This window comes from Arvicola amphibius, chromosome 2 (genome assembly GCF_903992535.2).
Source record: "Arvicola amphibius chromosome 2, mArvAmp1.2, whole genome shotgun sequence".
Classification (NCBI taxonomy): domain Eukaryota; kingdom Metazoa; phylum Chordata; class Mammalia; order Rodentia; family Cricetidae; genus Arvicola; species Arvicola amphibius.
The window spans coordinates 134,007,818-134,026,659 of NC_052048.2; the positions used below are offsets into that span (position 1 = coordinate 134,007,818).

The window sequence follows — 18,842 nt, forward strand, 5'->3', positions numbered from 1 at the left end:
ATTTCTTAAATTTCAGAGACAAAATGATTGTCTCAAGATGTGTGAAATGATTACTTGATATGAAAAATGAGAAATTCTTTCTTATAGAAGGGGATTTTTATTTTATTAACAATGAGGAACATTTTTGCCAATAAGAATAGTACAAATGTTTCTCATAAATGAATTAAGTATGCAGAACCTAGGTGTTAACTTAAAATATATTTAAAGCATATTAAGTAAATTAATTTTAGCAAAAACTTTTATCATAGCCAAAATGTGTTTAAAAAACATTATTAGTGTTGGAATCCCTCCTGAGTATATAAGTTTAAACAGAGTGTTTCTAAGTGACAATATAGCAGATACAATTGACAATCACTTGGTAAGTCTTCAAAAGTGTTGTCTAATTCTAAAACCTGAGAGCCCGAATGACACGTCTAACTGGGGAACACATCGTTTATTGAGTGGGTGGTCTCCAAATCTTTGCCACCAGCAAAACTGGAACAAGGCTTAATTAAATTGTCAGCGAATAGAGCAGTGAAGACCATTTCCTTTTTTAAGTAACTTCTTTTAAAATTTATTTTATGTGCCTTGGTGTTTTGCCTGCACGTATGTCGAAGTGAGGGTGACAGACCTTGGAGTTACAGTCATGAGGACTGGTACCTAGGAAGAGAGCCAGAACAGATAGTGTACAGAGGACAGGAATGAAGGATGAAGGAGCCCCTGGTTCCTGAGATTTGCCTCATCAGCCTTCATGTAGTACCCAGGAGCCAGGGACAGTCCTGCAGATAGGAGAGTTAATGTTACTGGTTGGTGACTTTCTCTTAGCGTCCCTTGAGAAAGTCTCAAGTCTTTTGATGTTCCAGATAGTGAGTCACCTGAACTTGATAGTGCAAGGAGAGAAGTTGCTGCCTCAGGGTGATTCAGCAGAACTGTGCAGGACCTTTGGAGTTGCTGGAACCCTCCTAGAAACAGGAAAATTAATCCTTCCAGCTCACTTTTCTGTCAAATGAGCAGCCATGGCTGTGGCCGCAGATCAGGGTTTCTGGACCTCAAGAGATATTCCAACATATTCTGACAGATGAACTCTGGGCAAAAGATGGAGGTAAGAGGATTCTAGAATACAGACCTTTATTTAATTAGCAACCGGGAAATAACTAGGTAACCCTAAATTTTGGATCATCCCAACAAGGGTAGAATTCCACAGACCTACTACTGATCTAGCCAGGAGTCAGTGAACCTTGAAATAGGACAATCTACGTAACACAAAGGGTGCCACATAGGCCACCCACTACTTTGTGATGGTCTCTTCTGTTTGAAGACAAGCTACTTTGGCCAGTTCCTTCTCTCCACTTTTGGTCCTTTTCTTTTTCCATTGGAGGCATTTGGGAGGAGTTGATGAGATGACCACTCCTATGGACTCGAGAGTCCTAGGGTCAAGTGGCCCTGACGAGGTGTTGACCCTCTCCCAGATCCCCATCCTCCACACATCAAATAGAGCTTTTAGTCTGCGGGCACAGATGTTGTGGCTCAGGCTTACAAATCCTGCACCATGGGGTTTGCCCAAGGCACAGTGAGCAGGGTCCTGTCAGGCACTATAACCGATCCCCTGGTTCAAGTGCTTTCCCTGTCATGCCCACAGTTTTGTAGACTGCCTCTGTCCATCTTCTCTTCCCAAAGATTTGTACTGCCTTCCTACCAACCACTGCAGCCATCCCAGAGCTGGATACAAGATGGCCACTCCTTCCTCCAAACATAATTTATCTTCCCAGAAGAGAGCTCCTTCCATGCTCCTGCCCAGAACTGAACAAGCACTGAGAGCTTGGTTGAACACAAGAAGCACAGGGAGGAAATGGACAGCACAGCTTCCCCAACCCTGCTACAGTTCAAAGACACATGACTTCCCTCAAGAGCCCAATTTGTGTGACATTAGATTCCAAAAATGAAGAACACACACACACACACACACACACACACACACACACCAATAATGATGACATGGGCCCACCAACCCATCTCTCCAGGGCATGCACAGCCCCATAGTAAGTTGGGACTGTAGTGACAGATGGTAGGGTGAAGCCCTGTGGTTAAAATACAATGATTAATCTAGATTTCAACTTTGTGGGATTTAGGTCACCATGGAAACAAATCTTTGAACATATCTGTACTAAGGATTATCTAGACTAGGTTAATTAACATTAAAAGACCCACTCTATCCATGTGTGGTATTATTCATAAGTTATCAACCCCCCCGCACACACACATGGATGGGGTAAGGTTACGAGCACAAGTATTCATCGGGGAAGCCAACATTTTGAAACAGTAATCCTTGTTAGAGTGATCAATAACAGTGGCACCAGTCAGAGGTCGAGTGGGTAGTGCCTGGACAGATGCCCTGTAGAGAAGCTGCTTTTCCTCCAGAGATGGAGACTTGCTGTGTTGTTCAGGCTGAACCTCCAGTTGATGATTCTCCTGCTTCAGCATTCTGAGTAGCTGGAATCAGAAGTACATGTGGCCATACCATAAAAGAAGTGCCTTTTGCAGGGCTGGAGAGGTGGCTCAGGAATTAAGAGCACTGATTGCAGTTAAGAGCTCTGATTGCTCTTCCAGATGTCCTGAATTCAATTCCCAGCAACCACATGGTGGCTCACAACCATCTGTAACGAGATCTGATACCCTCTTCTGGCATTCAGTCATACATGTAGGCAGAACAATGTATTCATAATAAATAAACTTTATTTTAAAGTGCCTTTTGCATAAGGCTATGGCAGCCTTTATGTAAACACCTGGCCTTTCGGTCTTCCACGGTAGTGTTATCATGCATAAGAACCCTTCATTCATCTCCTTCTGGCTTTATTTTCTAATTGTTTGCTAGGATTGACACATGCAATTCTATTTTGGTTCTGACAGCTTTCACAGCCTTAAGTGACACCGAGTCTAGATCTTATTAAATATTACACCATTTCTTGCTCACTTTGGGGAATGATCCTTGCTCAAGGGCACCAGAATCTGGTAGCAAGATATACCCACTGTATGAGCCCCAGGGAAGACGCCCCATAGAGGTGTCTGATTGTCTAGCCTACATCAAAACACCCAGACAGGCACTTTTTTTTTAAAGACAAGGTCTTGTTATCAAAATAAATAGTATTCATGTGTTAGTAAATCACTGCCCACCCCTTCTGCTACGTTCCCAACAAGCAGAGGAACTAGTCTGCCAAAGTTCACACTGGGGATCTAGTGAGTCTACTGGGTTTCCTTAGAGCATTAGTGAGTATTACGATAAATCCGCATGCATCTGTTTAAGTGGCATCGAGGATTTATCAAGGCATGGAAAGGGGAAAATACAGTCATGCATACAGGACATGGTAAGTCCAGTCACAGACTCCTTGGAAAGCTGGAGACTGATCACATCCTGTTTCACCTGCCTCAGCCACCTGAGCAGGTCTTCACCACCCAAGCAACAGCGAGCAACCCCCTCCCTCTCTTCCTTTTAAAAGGCCACATAGGCAGGCAGGAAGCACCACCTCTATCCGGCCACATAGTCCAAGGTCATGGGTAGAGCAAATTCAAAAATTTTAACTGATCCCCTAACAATATAACAGCTTGCCTTAACTCAGCTAGTTTATTCATTATCTCATTATCAATTTTATTTTGTTTAGTCCATAGTTCTGTTGAGTGCTTATGCCGGTCTCTGATGAATTCGGCAGTTTGTATTTTTTTTTTTTTTTTTTTATGAAGTGCCATTTCAACTGTTGCTGCTGTAGTCGTCAACGCTTTGATTCCCAAAATAACTGCAACCACCTGTTCTTTCTATGTGTTCTTTTCAATATCCTCTCAGTGAGCTTTGGCACCAGGGTCATCACAGGAGAGTCTTGCCAAGGCTGAAAAGTTTCTGAACCCCATAAGCCCCTCTGCTGACACAATAATCCAAATCTGACCAAATTAAACTGAAATAGAAAAAGCCCAGGTTCAATGGAAACCAATGCTACCGGATGGCTTTCCAGGCCCCTAGAGAGGAGAGGGAGAAGGAAGACCAGAAAACCAGTCTATGATGTCTCCTTGGGAGATATGAATTAACACTTGAGGCTTCTCACTCTTAAACCGTTGTCAATGCACCCAATCAGATCCCTTGTTGATAACTCACATCTCACAGAACAGTAGACTGGTACCACTAATCTAATCTCCTGCCCTTTGAAAGCAGACACCTGGAGCACAGAAAACGTGTTATGGTAATCTCGGGCAGTACTGACTATGGCTAGCCGTACTCGAGAAGTTATTTTTAGGCATTGAGCTCCATTTCCTATGCAAATGGGCATACCCTGTACTCCCGCAGTATAAGTGACAATCACTCTACCCTCTTCCATTGGCTAAGAAGGACCTCTCTTGTCAGATGGACCAGGTAGACGAGAAGATTCAGTAACCACTACAGGAATGTCCCTATCTCCTCAACTGACTGCTGCTATGTTAATGGAAGGATTGGAGATAAACACCCAATATGTACAGTTTGTCTCTTACCTGCATAATTACTACAAATAAGTATATCAAGGAACAGATCTGCAGCCTTCAGGTTCCTGAGTCATTCCCCTCCCCTTTGTCACACAAACTCTAAGCTGTCCCCAGGTGTTACCACTGTCCGCTCCAAAGGCCTTTTATTTCCCAGAGGCATCTTAGCAGCTGAAGCGGAGGATTCCTCTTGCTCATGTCAGATTTTTATCAGTTTTGATGGGATCTGTAATCTTTTATCTCCTATGACAACATAAGCATAACCTCAGCCCTAACTTAACACTTTCCCTGGTTTTACACGGGCTGACCTAATTCAGCATTCCTCCCCACCCTCCATAATTCAATATCTTTTAGCAGCTGCTGTCCCTGTTTCATTGGCATTTAAAGATTTCTAAAGTAGAAGTTAGTAAAGCATTATATATGTATCTTCGGGGCTCCTGATATCCCCTTCTGTTTAACAAGCATCTTCTTTATGTTGCGATTAGACTTTTTCTAGTTTGTGTCTTTCGTAGCTGAATTTCTGTTTACTTACTTTAAATCCTAAATAGTTAAGAGAATCTCCTCTTAGTATTTTTTCAGGAGAGCTCTATAATCCCCAACAGGGTGAACTTTTCTGTACTGCATTAAACATTCTTTCCAAGGTATCAGTATCAGAAGCAGTCAACAGTAAGATACGGTCTATATAATGGTAGATAATAGACTGAGGGAATCGTTTACATACCACTTCCTGTGGGTAATTTACAAAATACTGACACAAAACTGGGCTATTAAAACGTTTTTTAAGGAAGTACTTTTATTGATATCTCTTTACAGACTAGGCTTAAGTAGGTACTATAAAGGCAAAATTTTCTCTATCCTGTTTATGTAAAGGAATTTTAGGCTGTAAAGATCCCATAGGTTAAATTATCTTTTTAAATATTTATTTATTTATTATCTATACAACATTCTGCCTTCATGTATGCCCGCACACCAGAAGAGGGCACCAGACCTCTTTACAGATGGTTGTGAGCCACCATGTGGTTGCTGGGAATTGAACTCAGGACCTTTGGAAGAGCAGGCAATGCTCTTAACCTCTGAGCCATCTCTCCAGCCCCTAAGTTATCTTATTAATAGCTTTTGGATCCGTGAATATTTTTCAGGTTCTTTGATTACAAATACAGGAGAATTCTAAGGACTGGTCGTTTCCGCGATGTGCTTAGCATCTAACTGTTCTCTATCAGTTCCTCAAGCGCCTGTAATTGTTTCTTTAGTAAAGGGCTGTTGTCTTACCCACACAGGCTTTATCTCCTTTTCTGTCCTTCAGGTCTGTACGTTTAATCCACTTCACAGTTTGCTCCACCTGAGATAAGTTTTCAGTGCCTAAAAGCCGAGTGGAGAACGCTTGCAAAGGCCAATTGGGGCTTTAAGAATTTTGAAAAATTGTGATACATCAGCTTTAGCTTTCAGTGGGCCTGAATCTCAATGCCATTTACTTGCAATTTTAGCTTTGGCCTCACATCATTAATAACAGTTTACCAAAACACCTTTTTAAAAAAGTATTTTTAAAACATTTTATTGTATAATAGGAGCTGCTTTACCTTTAGGATATGGAGGCAACAATAATTGAGCAACTCTAACACCAGGTTCTATCGCAAAGTCTTTCATGCATAAAACATCTATAAAGGCATTAAAACAATCTTATGGATTTTAGTGGTAACTTTAGGCGATACTCATGGAACATTTTGATAAAATCTTAAAAAGAGGACCCTTCTTAAAGATCCCAAGTAACATGTTAGTGCAACTTGCCACTTATTAACAGTGTGGCTCAAACAATTTACCTATATTTTATTTAATGGAGAAACAATTTTGTAACCTCTTTATTTAGCAAAAGATTACTTCTGTGAGCTTTTAACTTAGTAGCCATATTATCTAATAACCTAATAACCCAACATGTTTCAGGCATTACATTTTTATAGAATTTAACCAAGAATTTTTAGAAAGCAACTTAAAGAACAGAGTCTTATTTTCAGTAATGATAAACAGACAAGATCATACCCAATAATACAGTTTAAAATCATGAATCCTGTTCTTTTAATTCATTTACGGTGAAAATTAAACATTTATATAAACATTAATCAGACAATCAAGAGAACATCTATACAATAAATGATTAATATCTTTGGGAACTTAAATAGCATTGACTTAATACTTTATGCTCTGACCTCATACAGAGCATAAATAATACAGTTTAAAATCATGAATCCTGTTCTTTTAATTCATTTACGGTGAAAATTAAACATTTATATAAACATTAATCAGACAATCAAGAGAACATCTATACAATAAATGATTAATATCTTTGGGAACTTAAATAGCATTGACTTAATACTTTATGCTCTGACCTCAACTGTTCTTAATAGAAGCTGGGCTTGTTTTAAATCCTTCTTTCTCCCATGAACAGACTATTGATAATGAATTATTCCCACTATTAGGGAAAAATAAAAACATTTCTCATGAAGAGAACTTTAATATTGAGTTCTTCCCATTCTAAGGGAAAAACAATAACAAAATTTTTAACTAAAGTTAAGCAAACAGCAAAATTCTAAAGTCTGGGTTTGCTGAGCTTGCTCAGGCTGCAGCAGTGAGGCCTGTAGCGGTGTTTCATTTGTATTTTAACAAATAAAGCTTGCCTGAAGATCTGAGAGTAAAACAGCCCCACTGGTCAGCCTCACAGACTAGACAGTGGTAGCACACGCCTTTAATCCCAGTAGCCACACTAGTTGCCATAGAAACCAGGCAGTGTGTGCCTTTAATCCCAGTGGTGCATGCCTTTAATCCCAGCCCTAGAGAGGATTATAAAACGGGAGGAAACAGCTCTCAGACACACTCTCATTCTGAGGTTTCGTGGAGGCAGAATCGCTATTTCGGACTGAGGTAGAGGTAAGAGCCAGTGGCTAGCTGCTTTGCTTTTCTGGTCTTCAGGCTGAACCCCACCTGTCTCTGAGTTTTTATTATCAGGCGTCAGAGGCCCACCTGTTGTTATTCAGATACAGCAGCTCTGTGCTGACCCACCTCTGAAAGAGCCGACATGCAGCCTGCAGCCATAGAGAGGGAGCTCTGATTTTTAACTAGTCTCAGTTTTTTATATTGGAAAGAGCCTTTTTCCTTTCTTTGTATTGACTGGGAAGAGATTTTTTCTTTCCTTTATTTTTCTTTTATGGAGCCTTTTAATTTTTAGGCCTTGATTCAATATTTTTCCAGGAAAATCCTTTTTCTTGACTAATCACTTCTCCATTTTCCTTCGATAAATTTCCTTTCATTTCCTTCCCTTCCCTCTTCTCTATAGGGAAGATTTTCTTACTTTCCCTTTTTTCTACCGGGAAGTTTCCTTTTTTTTTTTCTTTTTTATTCTTTGCCGCAGGAGCTCTTGTATTGCTTTCTTTAAAAAATGTGCAGAAGCATTTTAGCAACTGTACATTTTGTTGCTCCTGGGATGGGAGTTTAAATTCTCCATGACCCTGCCACTCCTGGAGTACTCCTCTTACCTGAGCGAGTTCCTTCCAGTTCTCAGTGTGGCCAGCTTCTCTTCAAGCCAGGCGTTGGGCACCGACGTCGCGTGTAACGTAGCGCGGGAGTGTGGGTTCATGCAGGTCCGTGAAATGAAGACTCAGAGACACATTGAGAACGAACTTAGCCTTTGTGGCTGCAGGGACCTCAGCCTTGGTGAGCGGGAGCACTTTCCCTTTGCCTCTTGGAATCTTTATTTTTTTCCTGTATTTACGCTTTAGCTAATAGCTTTTCATATCTCAAAACAAACTGAAGTTTCTGAAAATACAATGCCAGGTGCAAATACCTGATTCATGAGGTACCACGGTTTTCCCGGTTTCCTCTAAACCAAGTTTTGCATAACCTTTGTATCCTTAGGAGACTCTCAGACGAGATTCACTAGGACAACAAAAGGTATCTAACACAAAGGATGGATTAGATGCTGACTTAAAACTCCTAGGCCAGGTACATAGCCCAGTGGGATTTCATGGCTAGTGGAGGTTGCTTGCTCCCTCTGGCTCCAAGTCAGGGGGACATTATGCTACATTGCCCTTGAACTGATGGTCCTGTTTCATCCTCTAGAGTAGCTGAAAGTATAAGCAAGAGATGTCCATATATTCTTCTAATCTGCTGGTGCCCAATAGGTCCCTCGGGGCGGGGGCATCTGATAATGTCTGAAGACACATCATTGAGTATGTTGGGATGCTAAACTTCATATAATGCAAAGGACAGTCTCCCACAACAAAGAAAGAATTGCCTATTCCCTCTCTCTCTCTCTCTCTCTCTCTCTCTCTCTCTCTCTCTCTCTCTCTCTCTCTCTTTTTGTCTTTCGAGACAGGGTTTCGTTGTAACTTTGGAGCTTGTTCTGGAACTCGCTCTTGTAGATGAGGCTGGCCTCAAAGTCACAGAGATCCACCTGCCTCTGCATCCTGAGTGCTGGGATTAAAGACGTGTGCCACCTCCGCCCAGCTAGAATTGCCTATTCCTAGACATCAATTGTGTCAAGGTCAAGAAATCCTGATGCAGACGTGAGAAGCCCCCTCCTGAGTTGTTGGTCAGGGTTGTCCAAGAGATTCACAAAACATTCAAGACTATTGTTACTGCCTTTGGTTGCCTCCCATAGGTAGAGGGTAAATCCCTATTGCCGAACACACCATGTCCACTCAGACACTGGACCCAGAGATCCCTGAGCTGGAATTGATCCAAATGCCTCCTCCTTGAGGACTAGCATTCATGGTCATACTGTTATGCCCAGATCCATGAAATCCCCCTAAAACAACAAGGAGACCGAGTCCCGTATGTAAAAGCAAAGAGTCTTTACAAGTTTGCAAACTCGGTCTCTCCATGTCTCAACATATTGGAATAATCGGAAAGCCCTGAGCTCAGTTGGGGTTGGGTTTTTATAGTGGCAAAGGTAGGGGTGAGGGATTTCTAAGGTTCAGGACTCCTGATTGATTGGCTGACATTTGTCTAGGGTTTCCTGGTGAATCGTGCTGGCAGATGATCCTATCTGTGACGGGAATTTCCTTTGGATGCTCTGTTCCTGGGTGGTGCCTGGGTAGTCTCAGTTTGTGGTCTTTCCTGCAACCAGATATCGCCTTAGGGAAAACTACTGAGACTCAGGCCTCTATTAAGCTTATCATGGCTGGGTCCTACACATACAAGCTTCCAACAGAGGGAAGCCACCAACAGTTCTACCCTGCCATGACACCTGTGATCCACAGCAATGAAACCCCTATCAGTGCCACAGTGGCACAGATGGCGACAAACAGCTCTTTAATTGGACTGAAGACCCGCTCCGCAAGAGTTTAATCATCCCTGCTGCTGGAAACCTAGCCAACTAATGAAGTCACGGATCTCGGAGGAGGATTTCCAAGCTCCACCTAACTAAATCAGCAAAATCCCTCACTCTGCTCTAAACATGTGTCTTATACCCACAGATAAATGTAGTCCTCTCCCTTCATCAAGGAAACCTCACTCTGCAATAGATGAGGACCATTACAGAAAACCCCAAGCAATCAAAGCCCAGTCCTGGTGGATTTATGTACATGGCACCTAGAGGACCAGAGCTGTAGCCTGAACAGAGGAGAGCCTGGCTTGATTGGAAAATGGATGGCTCTGGGTCTCAGGTTGTGGCTGAGCCTAAGTCATCTGGAAAGAGGGAAGTTATGCCTCCTATAATGACAACTGGAACAGCTTCCATGTCCTCTAAATTGAGGAAAGGAATACCCAAACTGCCATTCTGTAGCTTGGCATTTTAAAGGGTGTACTGGCATTTCATTTGCATTTTAATAAATAAATGGATGAGAAAGGTGAAACAGTCACACTGGTCAGCCTTACAGACCAGGCAGGAATGACACACACCTTTAATCCCAGTAGCCACACTAGTTTGCCATAGAAATCAGGCGATAGTGTTGCGTGTCCTTAATCCCAGAACTAGAGAGGATTATAAAATGGGAGGAGACAGCATTCACAGACAGTCTCATTCTGAGATTCCTGGAGGCGGGATCACCATTTTCAGACTAAGGTTGAGGTAAGAGCCAGTGGCTGACTGCTTTGTTTTTCTGGTCTTCAGGTTGAACCCCAATATCTGTCTCTGAGTTTTTATTAATCTTGCTTCAAAAGGGTAAAAAGGACAACAGGTTGCGTTGGCTCTGTTCAGTCCCACCCCTTGGACCTCTCAAGAGTTCAGAGTCCGGTGGCAGCTGAGGGCGGGCCCTTGGCTCTGGGGTGTGGTCACCAGCACCCAAAGGAGCCAAGACGGGCAGTACCTGCTAAACCAGCTTAGTTAAGTTATTCCCATGGCCTGAAGGGGCCTGTCGACAGGACTGGGGATTCCAACCCTGAAACAGGGTAATCTGTTGCAGCCCTTCAGTGTTTCCAGCCCTGGGCAGTGTTTAAAGGCGTGTTGTCCAGGACCAAGAGCCTGTGGAGGGATTGCAGGGTCCTGGGAGACGGGATCCAGGATCTGGGTGAGCAGCCATCTGTAGTGGTTGCTGCACAGGGGTGTTGCTGTAATTTTTAAAAATGCTGCACAAAGAACCATGCAACAAGGTTCACATAGGAGGTTTACTGAAAGAGAGAGAAGGAGCAGAATAGAGAGCAGAGAGTGGGGGGTGGAGACTGGTCCCTGGGAATAAGAGAAAAAGAGAGCGGGAGAGAGGGGGCATGGAGAGAGAGAGAAAAAAAAAGAGAAAGAGATGGGAGGTGGGCAGGCCCACCCCCCCCTTTTTTTGCAGAGAAAGTGCGCATTTATTTAGTGGGTTATGGAAGGGAAGGGGAAAGGGGAGAGGGAGGGAGAAGGGGGATGAGGAGAGAGAGGCAGAGAGAGAGAGGGAGAGAGAGAGGAGAAATGAATTTCCAAAGAGAGATGGAAAGGAAGGAATCAGGCCCACCTTTTAAAAGGGAAAGTAGCAAACGTGCACAGGAGCTGCTCTCAGTGGCTGCAGCTGAGGATGGATCCTGTCAGGACCCCAAGGGCAGGCCAGGGCAGACTCTTGAATGCTAACAGGTGTCCTTACCCCTCTTCCCTTCAGAGCCTGGGCTTTCTGCCTGCTGCCCACCCAGTGTACCCTGACAGCATGCTGGCAGTGTACTTTGACCAACCAGGTGGATCAGAAAACCTCTACCTCAAGGAGGTGGCCAAGCCGAGCCCAGGAGAGGGTGAAGTCCTCCTGAAGGTGGCAGCCAGTGCCCTGAACAGGGCTGACTTACTCCAGGTACCCAAGGGTTCCACCGAGCAGTACAGGGTGGGCTCCAGGACTCAATCTCCGTCTTCCGCAAACTGACCAGACAGAAAAAGCAGGGACTGGGGTGTTGCCCACAACACCCATTAGAACAGCTGTCCTGGAGGTTCTGAGGCCCAAAGCTAAGTGGCCACTTTGTTCCTATAAATGAGGGGCTGTGCTGAGGGTGTAGCTCATTGGGTGAGCCTTTGCCTAGCATGCTCCAAGCCCTGGGTGGTCCTCCACAGCAAAATCAGGGGTGTTTGCAAAGCACAACCCACTATGTGTTCATTCATCATCTTCCTGGACACCCCGGAAAGGGGCAGGGAAGTACCATTGGTTGACACAGGAGGGTGGGGTGGGGGGGTACAGCTGCCCCTAATAAGGTCCTCAGACAAGCCTATTTATAGTTTACAGATAAAGTCACTGAGGAAGACCTAGAACAAAGTCAGACATGGTCCCTTCAGAGTCCGAATGACTTAATCTAGACTGCTGTGCCCTTGGAACCCAAACTGGAAAAAAGTGCTTGTTAATTAAACTTTGGTTAGGATTTTTCTCTTACAGGCCTTGAATTTTACCCAGTTAATTCTAAAGCCTAGTTAGAGTATCACCCTTTTTTAAACAGACTCTTTTGAAAATAGGCTGGCTTCCAAGTAACCTAGGAACAGCCAAGGAAGTAAACTGTGTGCCCCAATGCAGACTGATTAATAAATTATAATGTAAATAACTTCTCACCCATACTCCTGTAAGTAACCCAAACAAACTGACTGGCTCGGAAAAGAAAAGTTACAGTCCAACCATAAGAGGGAGCACTAACGGGCAACTTTTATTTATTTGTTGTTTTAATTTTTCACTTTAAAATTGTTTTAATAATTTTAATGATAATGATAAAATAAATAATAAAAATAGAAGTAAAAAAATGGCTTTAACCCTACATAGGCCAGGACAGTCTCAAACTTGAGATCGTCCCAACTCGGTCTCCAGAATGCTGACATTACAAATGTACACCACTGATGTAGCCTACAATTTAACAATGAATGACCCCAGCACTGTGGAGGCTGAGGCTGGAGGATTGCCCCAAGTTTGAGGCCAGCCTAGGCTTCAAAGAAAGAACTTGCGGTGGTGGTGGGTTGGTGGGTAAACCAACAACTAGAGAAATGAAATGATGTAGGGCCAAAGACATAACTGTGGTAGAAGATTTGCTTAACATGCTCAAGGTCCTCGGCACCACAAAAACGAACACGCGAAAGGAAGCAGCTGCATACAAGGAAGAAAGGGCAAGGCACAGTTCAGTCGCAGGCTGTGGGTTTGATTCCCGGCACTTTCCACCACAGCCCCCTTCACAGTTGAGCTGGCTGGAGTCAACCAGAACTGTACACCAGGGGTGGGGACAGTAACTCTGTTGGTGAATTGCGGTAGAACAAGCACGAAGACCTGAGCTTGGATGGCCAGCCCAATAATTAAAACCCAGGTGTGCAGACTGGAGAGCTGGCTCAGCGGTTAAGAGCCCTGGCTGTTCTCCCAGAGGACCTGGGCTCTTCCAGAGGACCTGGGTTTGATTTCAAGCACCCACATGGAGTTACTGTCTGTAACTCCAGTTCCAGGGAATCTGGCACCCTCCCATAGACATAAATGCAGGCAAAACACAACTTCACATAAAGTAAAAATAAACCTTAAAAATAAAGGTGTGTGTGTGTGCCTGTCATCCTAGAAACAGGAGAAACCCCCAGAGATAGGAGAATCCGTGGAGCTTGCTGACCAGCCAGCCTAGTTGAACAAGTAACTCTAAGTTCAGTGAGAGACCCTGCATCAAATATTAAGGTGGCGAGCACTCTGAATTCCATATGCATGCTACACACATATGTGCATGTACACCCCCACACACATACACACAGAAAGAAATGGGCATCAGAATCAACTGGTGAACTGTTTAAAATGAACATGTCGGGGCCAGGCAATTGTAGTCTGAAAGGGTTCTGATGTAAAACCCCATTTATGTCCTTGTGGTCTAAAGCATTTGAGACCCAGGGTAAGTACAGTTTAAACGTCATTCAATAAATCACAGTGATTGCTGAAAATTCCACGGTTTTGTTCCCAGTCTCTCTAATAATTTACTTTGCATTCTTGGACAAGCTATTTCCCCACCCTGGTCTCTTTCTTTCTTTCTTTGTACAGGACTTGGATAAATTAACCAGCTGAGGACTCTACCAGTTACAGTACTCACTGCTATTTGTGACCTGTAGCCTTTAATTTACATAATTAATTACGTAAACATTTCCCTCTCCTTTTCCTGACTTACAAAACTGGACTTCACTGAGTGGTGGTGGCACACATCTTTAATCCCAGCACTCAGAAGACAGAGGCAGGCTAATCTCTGGGAGTTTGTGGCCAGCCTAGTCTACAGAGTGAATTCCGGGACTGCCAGGGCTACACAGAGAAACCCTGTCTTGAAACACCAAAAAAAAAAAAAAAAAAAAAAAAAAAGGCAAACAAAAACCCAAACTGAATGGAACTGGACTTCATTGTTGGAGGGAGTGAGCCACTCGTTGGCACTTGTTGGTTCCTGGCTGCTCGGCCCCAAAATAACCACACAGAAACTATATTTTAATTAAACCACTTCTTGGCCCATTAGCTCTAACTTCTTAATTGCTAACTCTTGCATCCTAATTTAACCCATCTCCATTAATCTGTGCATCACCACGAGGTCTCTTTCTCCCAGCAAACAGCCTAGCTTTCCTTGCTGTTCTTCCCTGACATAGGCTCAAAGCAGTTCTTTAATCATTAACCAATGAAAGCAGCACATGGACAGAAGGCCCTCCCACATCACTTCATCCTGGTTTTTCTCTGAGAAAAGGAAGAGCTGTTAGAGAGGGTTCTGGGATGTGACACACACAGGTTTCCGGTGACGACCTCCTTAATGAATGCGCCTCTCTTTCTGCAGAGACTGGGCCAGTATGACCCACCCCCAGGGGCCAGTAGCATTTTGGGACTTGAAGCATCAGGACATGTGGCTGAGCTGGGGCCTGGCTGCCAGGGACATTGGAAGATTGGGGATTTGGCCATGGCTTTGCTCCCTGGTGGAGGACAAGCTCAGTATGTCACTGTCCCTGAAGATCTTCTTATGCCTATCCCAAAAGGACTTACCCTGTCTCAAGCTGCAGCCATCCCAGAGGCCTGGATTACTGCCTTTCAGCTCTTACATCTGGCAGGTGAGGATGCCTGATGCTAACGTCACACAGCAGGGCTCAACCCCTATGGAGCCAACCTCCCTAACCCTGAGCAGACCTCTGGAATACCCTCTCCAAACCCCAGCAGCTCTGTAGGACACCCAGCACCAACCAGCCTACCCTACCTTGCTGTATCACTAACAACAGTCAGGTCATCAAACCATGTTAAAATGGCTTGATACTGGGGCCGTGAGAACATGGGTAGCAGATGGGAGGTCTATGAATATCTTAACACAAGACCCGGGAGCAATTGCACCTCAAATCATGCAGACTTCTCTTTGGGGCCCAGGGCAATAGAAGAGGCAGACTAGGAGTGTATCTCAGTGGCAGATCATTTTCCTAGCATGCTCAGGGGCCTGCATTTGATCGTCAACTTTGAAAAAAAAGAGGAAAGAAGAGGAAAAAAAGGAAGAAATACAGCCATATAATTTGGGAGAATATCTCTCTCTCTACCAGTAACTGAAGTCTGAGGTGGGAAAACCTGATGTGAGCAGGGGTGGCTTTTAGGAACAAACGACCTGAGCTGTGGTAGACAAAATAAGCATCAAGGCAGGCCAAGAAGTCTCAAAGGGAGGGCAGCCGCTGCTCTCAGAGATGAGGGATGGTTGTTGTTGTTGTTAGTAAAAGATGAGGCTGGGTAGATCGAAGGCCTTGAATGCCAGACTGTTTGGACTCAGCGCGAAACCAAAAAGTCACTTCCCATTTTGAGAAAAAAAAAATATGCTAAAGAAAGCTCCATTTGGAGTGAAAGAGTCTGGTGTCTATGTGCAACCCTTGGATCAGTAAGACCACCTAAAGGCAGATTCAGACTGAAGGAGGACTGGCTTCAGGTGATGACAATGGGCAACTTGCTTTAAAAAGTATGTATGTAGACATATACATTTGGGTGTTAGTTCGCATTTCAAATAGAGATAATAGATGTGGCTACTAATAGTTTTGTAACTAAAGTCCATTTCTCACTTGACCAGAGACAGTAAGGGAAAAGAGAAAAGAGAGAAAGACAAAGAGAGACATATACAGAGAGAACTGTCAGAAAGCAAGTTATTTGGCATTTGGTCCAAGAGTCAGGCGATGAGGATAGACCATTTCTATAGTCGGAAAGAAGGGGTAACAGCTTATGTACTTTCCATCACAGGCCATGTCCAAGTTGGAGACTATGTGCTGATCCATGCAGGATCGAGCGGTGTGGGCACAGCTGCCATCCAGCTGACTCGGAAGGCTGGCGCGATTCCTCTGGTCACAGCTGGCTCCCCGCACAAACTTCAAATGGCCGAAAATCTTGGGGCTGCTGCTGGATTCAATTACAGAGAAGATTTTTCTGAAGCAACACTGAGATTCACTAATGGTAACTCACTCAGCAGACATAAAAAAAGGTTAAATGAAACCTTCATCTCCATGGTTGCCGAAAGAGCTGTAGCTGCCCTGGACAAACTGGAGTATTCTGGTGTTTGATTACTAGAGACTAGCACCCAGCACTGGGGTTGTAAGATTATTTCAGTGTTGTTCATATCCATGCAGGGCAAGAACTCCGCCACCAAGAGCTACATCCCTAACCCACAATGTGTATTCTTGTCAGTGACATGGTTCGTACATGTTTAGAAACTACATAATCACACAGAGTTGTTCTAGAATTATCCAGGGCCCATTCTTCCCAGCCAGCCACTCGATAGTGAGTTAACGGGAAGCCTGCATACTAATGAGATGGTCAAAGTCGGGCTGGGGTGAGAATCCCATAAGCAGGCAGGCAGGTGTGTGTGTGTGTGTGTGTGTGTGTGTGTGTGCTCGCGCGCGTGTGCATGGGTGTGCGTGTGCGCATGTGTGTGTCTGTGTTCCAAGGCCAAATCTGGATTTTTTTTTTTTTTTGGAAGACAGGGTTTCATGTATTCAGGCTGGCCTCAAACTCACTATAGCTAAGAATGACCTTGAACCTCTGATTCCTCCCCCCCCCTTTTTAAAATCTTTCCAGTGCTGGGATTATAGATATACACCACCTTACCTGGTTTATATGATTCTGGGGACCAAGTCCAGGGCTTTATGCATGTCAGGCAGACACCACTAATTGAACTATAACATAGCTCAAATCTGACCCCCCCATTCATCTTTTTCTGTTTTCCTGTGGATAGAAAAGAAGAGATGAGAGCAAAGTTAGCAAGCTGTGACTGATACCCAGGGCAGACTTTCTAACTTGGATGTGGACAAGCATTTGCTCTGTGGCCTGGAGTAGATTTCCTCTTTTCTACTCTTACTCAGCCTGGATGCTGGTGGGACTGTATTACTTGGGTGATGGGGGAGTGAGGTGAGATACCAGGTCTAGGATGAGGTGGGGACTGGGGACTCAAAAGATGCATTATATTGCACATGCTGTTATAGAGTACTATGATGTAATTCCATTTACAACAATATTTCTATGGCCAATGTTTTTAGTCCCAACTGTACTTGTATTAACTTGTTATTTTGAGGCAAGTTCTCACTATGTACCCCAGGCTAGCCTCGAGCTTGATCCTCCTGCCTCCTTTTCCAAGTGCTGGAATTACAGGCATGCACTGCCACACCTATATTTATTTTTACCCACATATCCACAGATACGCCATGAAATCGTATTTGTACCAATTTTTGTGTCTAACATTACTATCAATCTTTCCCCTTTGGAAGGTGTTGGAGTTGATATTATTCTAGACTGCGTAGGTGGATCCTACTGGGAGAAGAATGTCAACTGCCTTGCTCTTGACGGCCGCTGGATTCTTTATGGTTTAATAGGAGGAGCTGATGTTAATGGGCCCCTGTTTTCAAAACTGCTTTTTAAACGAGGGAGTCTGATCACCAGCTTGTTGCGACCTAGGGATATTAAGGTGAGTGGAAGAAGAGTCTGTCACCCAGAAAACTGTTGTACAGACCCAGTCATAGGGGAAGTCCATAAAGAAACCTCCCATTTTGTGGACAGATGTGTCAGAGAAGTATTCAGATTAGCTAGCAGAAACCTCCAGCATATCCATCCCATGCTACACTCTCTCTCTCTCTCTCTCTCTCTCTCTCTCTCTGTCAGGATGAACAAAACAGTCATAGTATTAAGTCTTCGAGGAGGTTCAAGGCTTTGTTTTCAGGTTAGATCTTTTCTCAGTGTACTAAGAAAGCCTACTAGGTAAATAAGCTTATACCTTCAACAAATTTTTGTTCCTAAAGTCCTCTGTAGCATTCTAGCAGGCGCCAGCTTTAGAAATGTTATTCCATCAGTTTCGCACCTCATGGGCTTGAGCATCCCTTTGTATTGACACTATGTAAGTCTGTCAGTTACACTAGGGTTTTACTGTATCTTACCTGATAGAGACTGAGGTTGCTTGTTTGAAAGCATGCTCTTTCATATGGAAAGTGAAGAGGTGTGCTGTTTCAGAGGCTCAGACAGGATGGGGTATGGCAGGGTAGGGCCTCTCGTCAGGTTGATGTTCTTTTCCTTAGTACAAGCAAACGCTGGTGAAAACTTTCACGGATCAGATTCTGCCCTACTTCTCCGAGGACTGCCCCCAACGTCTGCTGCCGGTGGTGGACAGGGTCTACCAGGCAATTGATATTCAAGCGGCCCACGAGTACATGGAGGCTAACAAGAACGTGGGCAAAATCGTCTTGGAGTTGCCCCAGTAAAGGAGGACTCTGGAGCAAACTTGGAAGTGGGTTCTACTCCCAGGACCGCCCCTGTAAAGCTGGTGTAACTAAATAAAAGAGGAAATGTGCAGAAGGGAGGTGTGCTTTCTGTCGGTGACCCAACACGAAGACAGGGGGGAGAGGGAAGTCCGGACCATCAGGAGGATGGGCGACCCGAGATAAAGGCCCAGGCCCACCGTTCTGGGTAAAGGTCAGATTCGGAAACCTGCAGGAAGCTCTAAGCACGCCG

At 44.2% G+C, this 18,842-nt stretch overlaps 1 protein-coding gene across 2 annotated transcripts; it reads left to right on the plus strand.

The window, feature by feature from the left end:
• The first annotated feature begins 943 nt into the window (after window positions 1-943).
• On the plus strand, window positions 944-18,686 carry Tp53i3 (tumor protein p53 inducible protein 3). 2 transcript variants are annotated; one of them, XM_038319500.1, is made up of 6 exons: window positions 944-1,081; window positions 11,541-11,723; window positions 14,671-14,938; window positions 16,092-16,301; window positions 17,609-17,805; window positions 18,410-18,686. In XM_038319500.1, the coding sequence occupies exons 1-6, from the start codon at window positions 1,058-1,060 to the stop codon at window positions 18,590-18,592; spliced, it is 1,065 nt and encodes a 354-aa protein (XP_038175428.1). In that variant the 5' UTR covers window positions 944-1,057; the 3' UTR covers window positions 18,593-18,686. The 2 variants fall into 2 exon arrangements, with proteins under 2 accessions (XP_038175428.1, XP_038175429.1); XM_038319501.1 differs by lacking the exon at window positions 944-1,081 and adding an exon at window positions 10,743-10,976.
• The last annotated feature ends 156 nt before the right edge of the window (window positions 18,687-18,842 follow it).

Bases quoted from the DNA above. Each gene is read 5' to 3' on its own strand.
- Tp53i3 (XM_038319500.1), top strand. From the start codon at position 1,058: ATGAACTCTGGGCAAAAGATGGAG. The intron at 11,724-14,670 runs GTACCCAAGGGT...CTCTTTCTGCAG, and splicing joins ACAGGGCTGACTTACTCCAG to AGACTGGGCCAGTATGACCC. The intron at 16,302-17,608 runs GTAACTCACTCA...CCCCTTTGGAAG, and splicing joins AACACTGAGATTCACTAATG to GTGTTGGAGTTGATATTATT.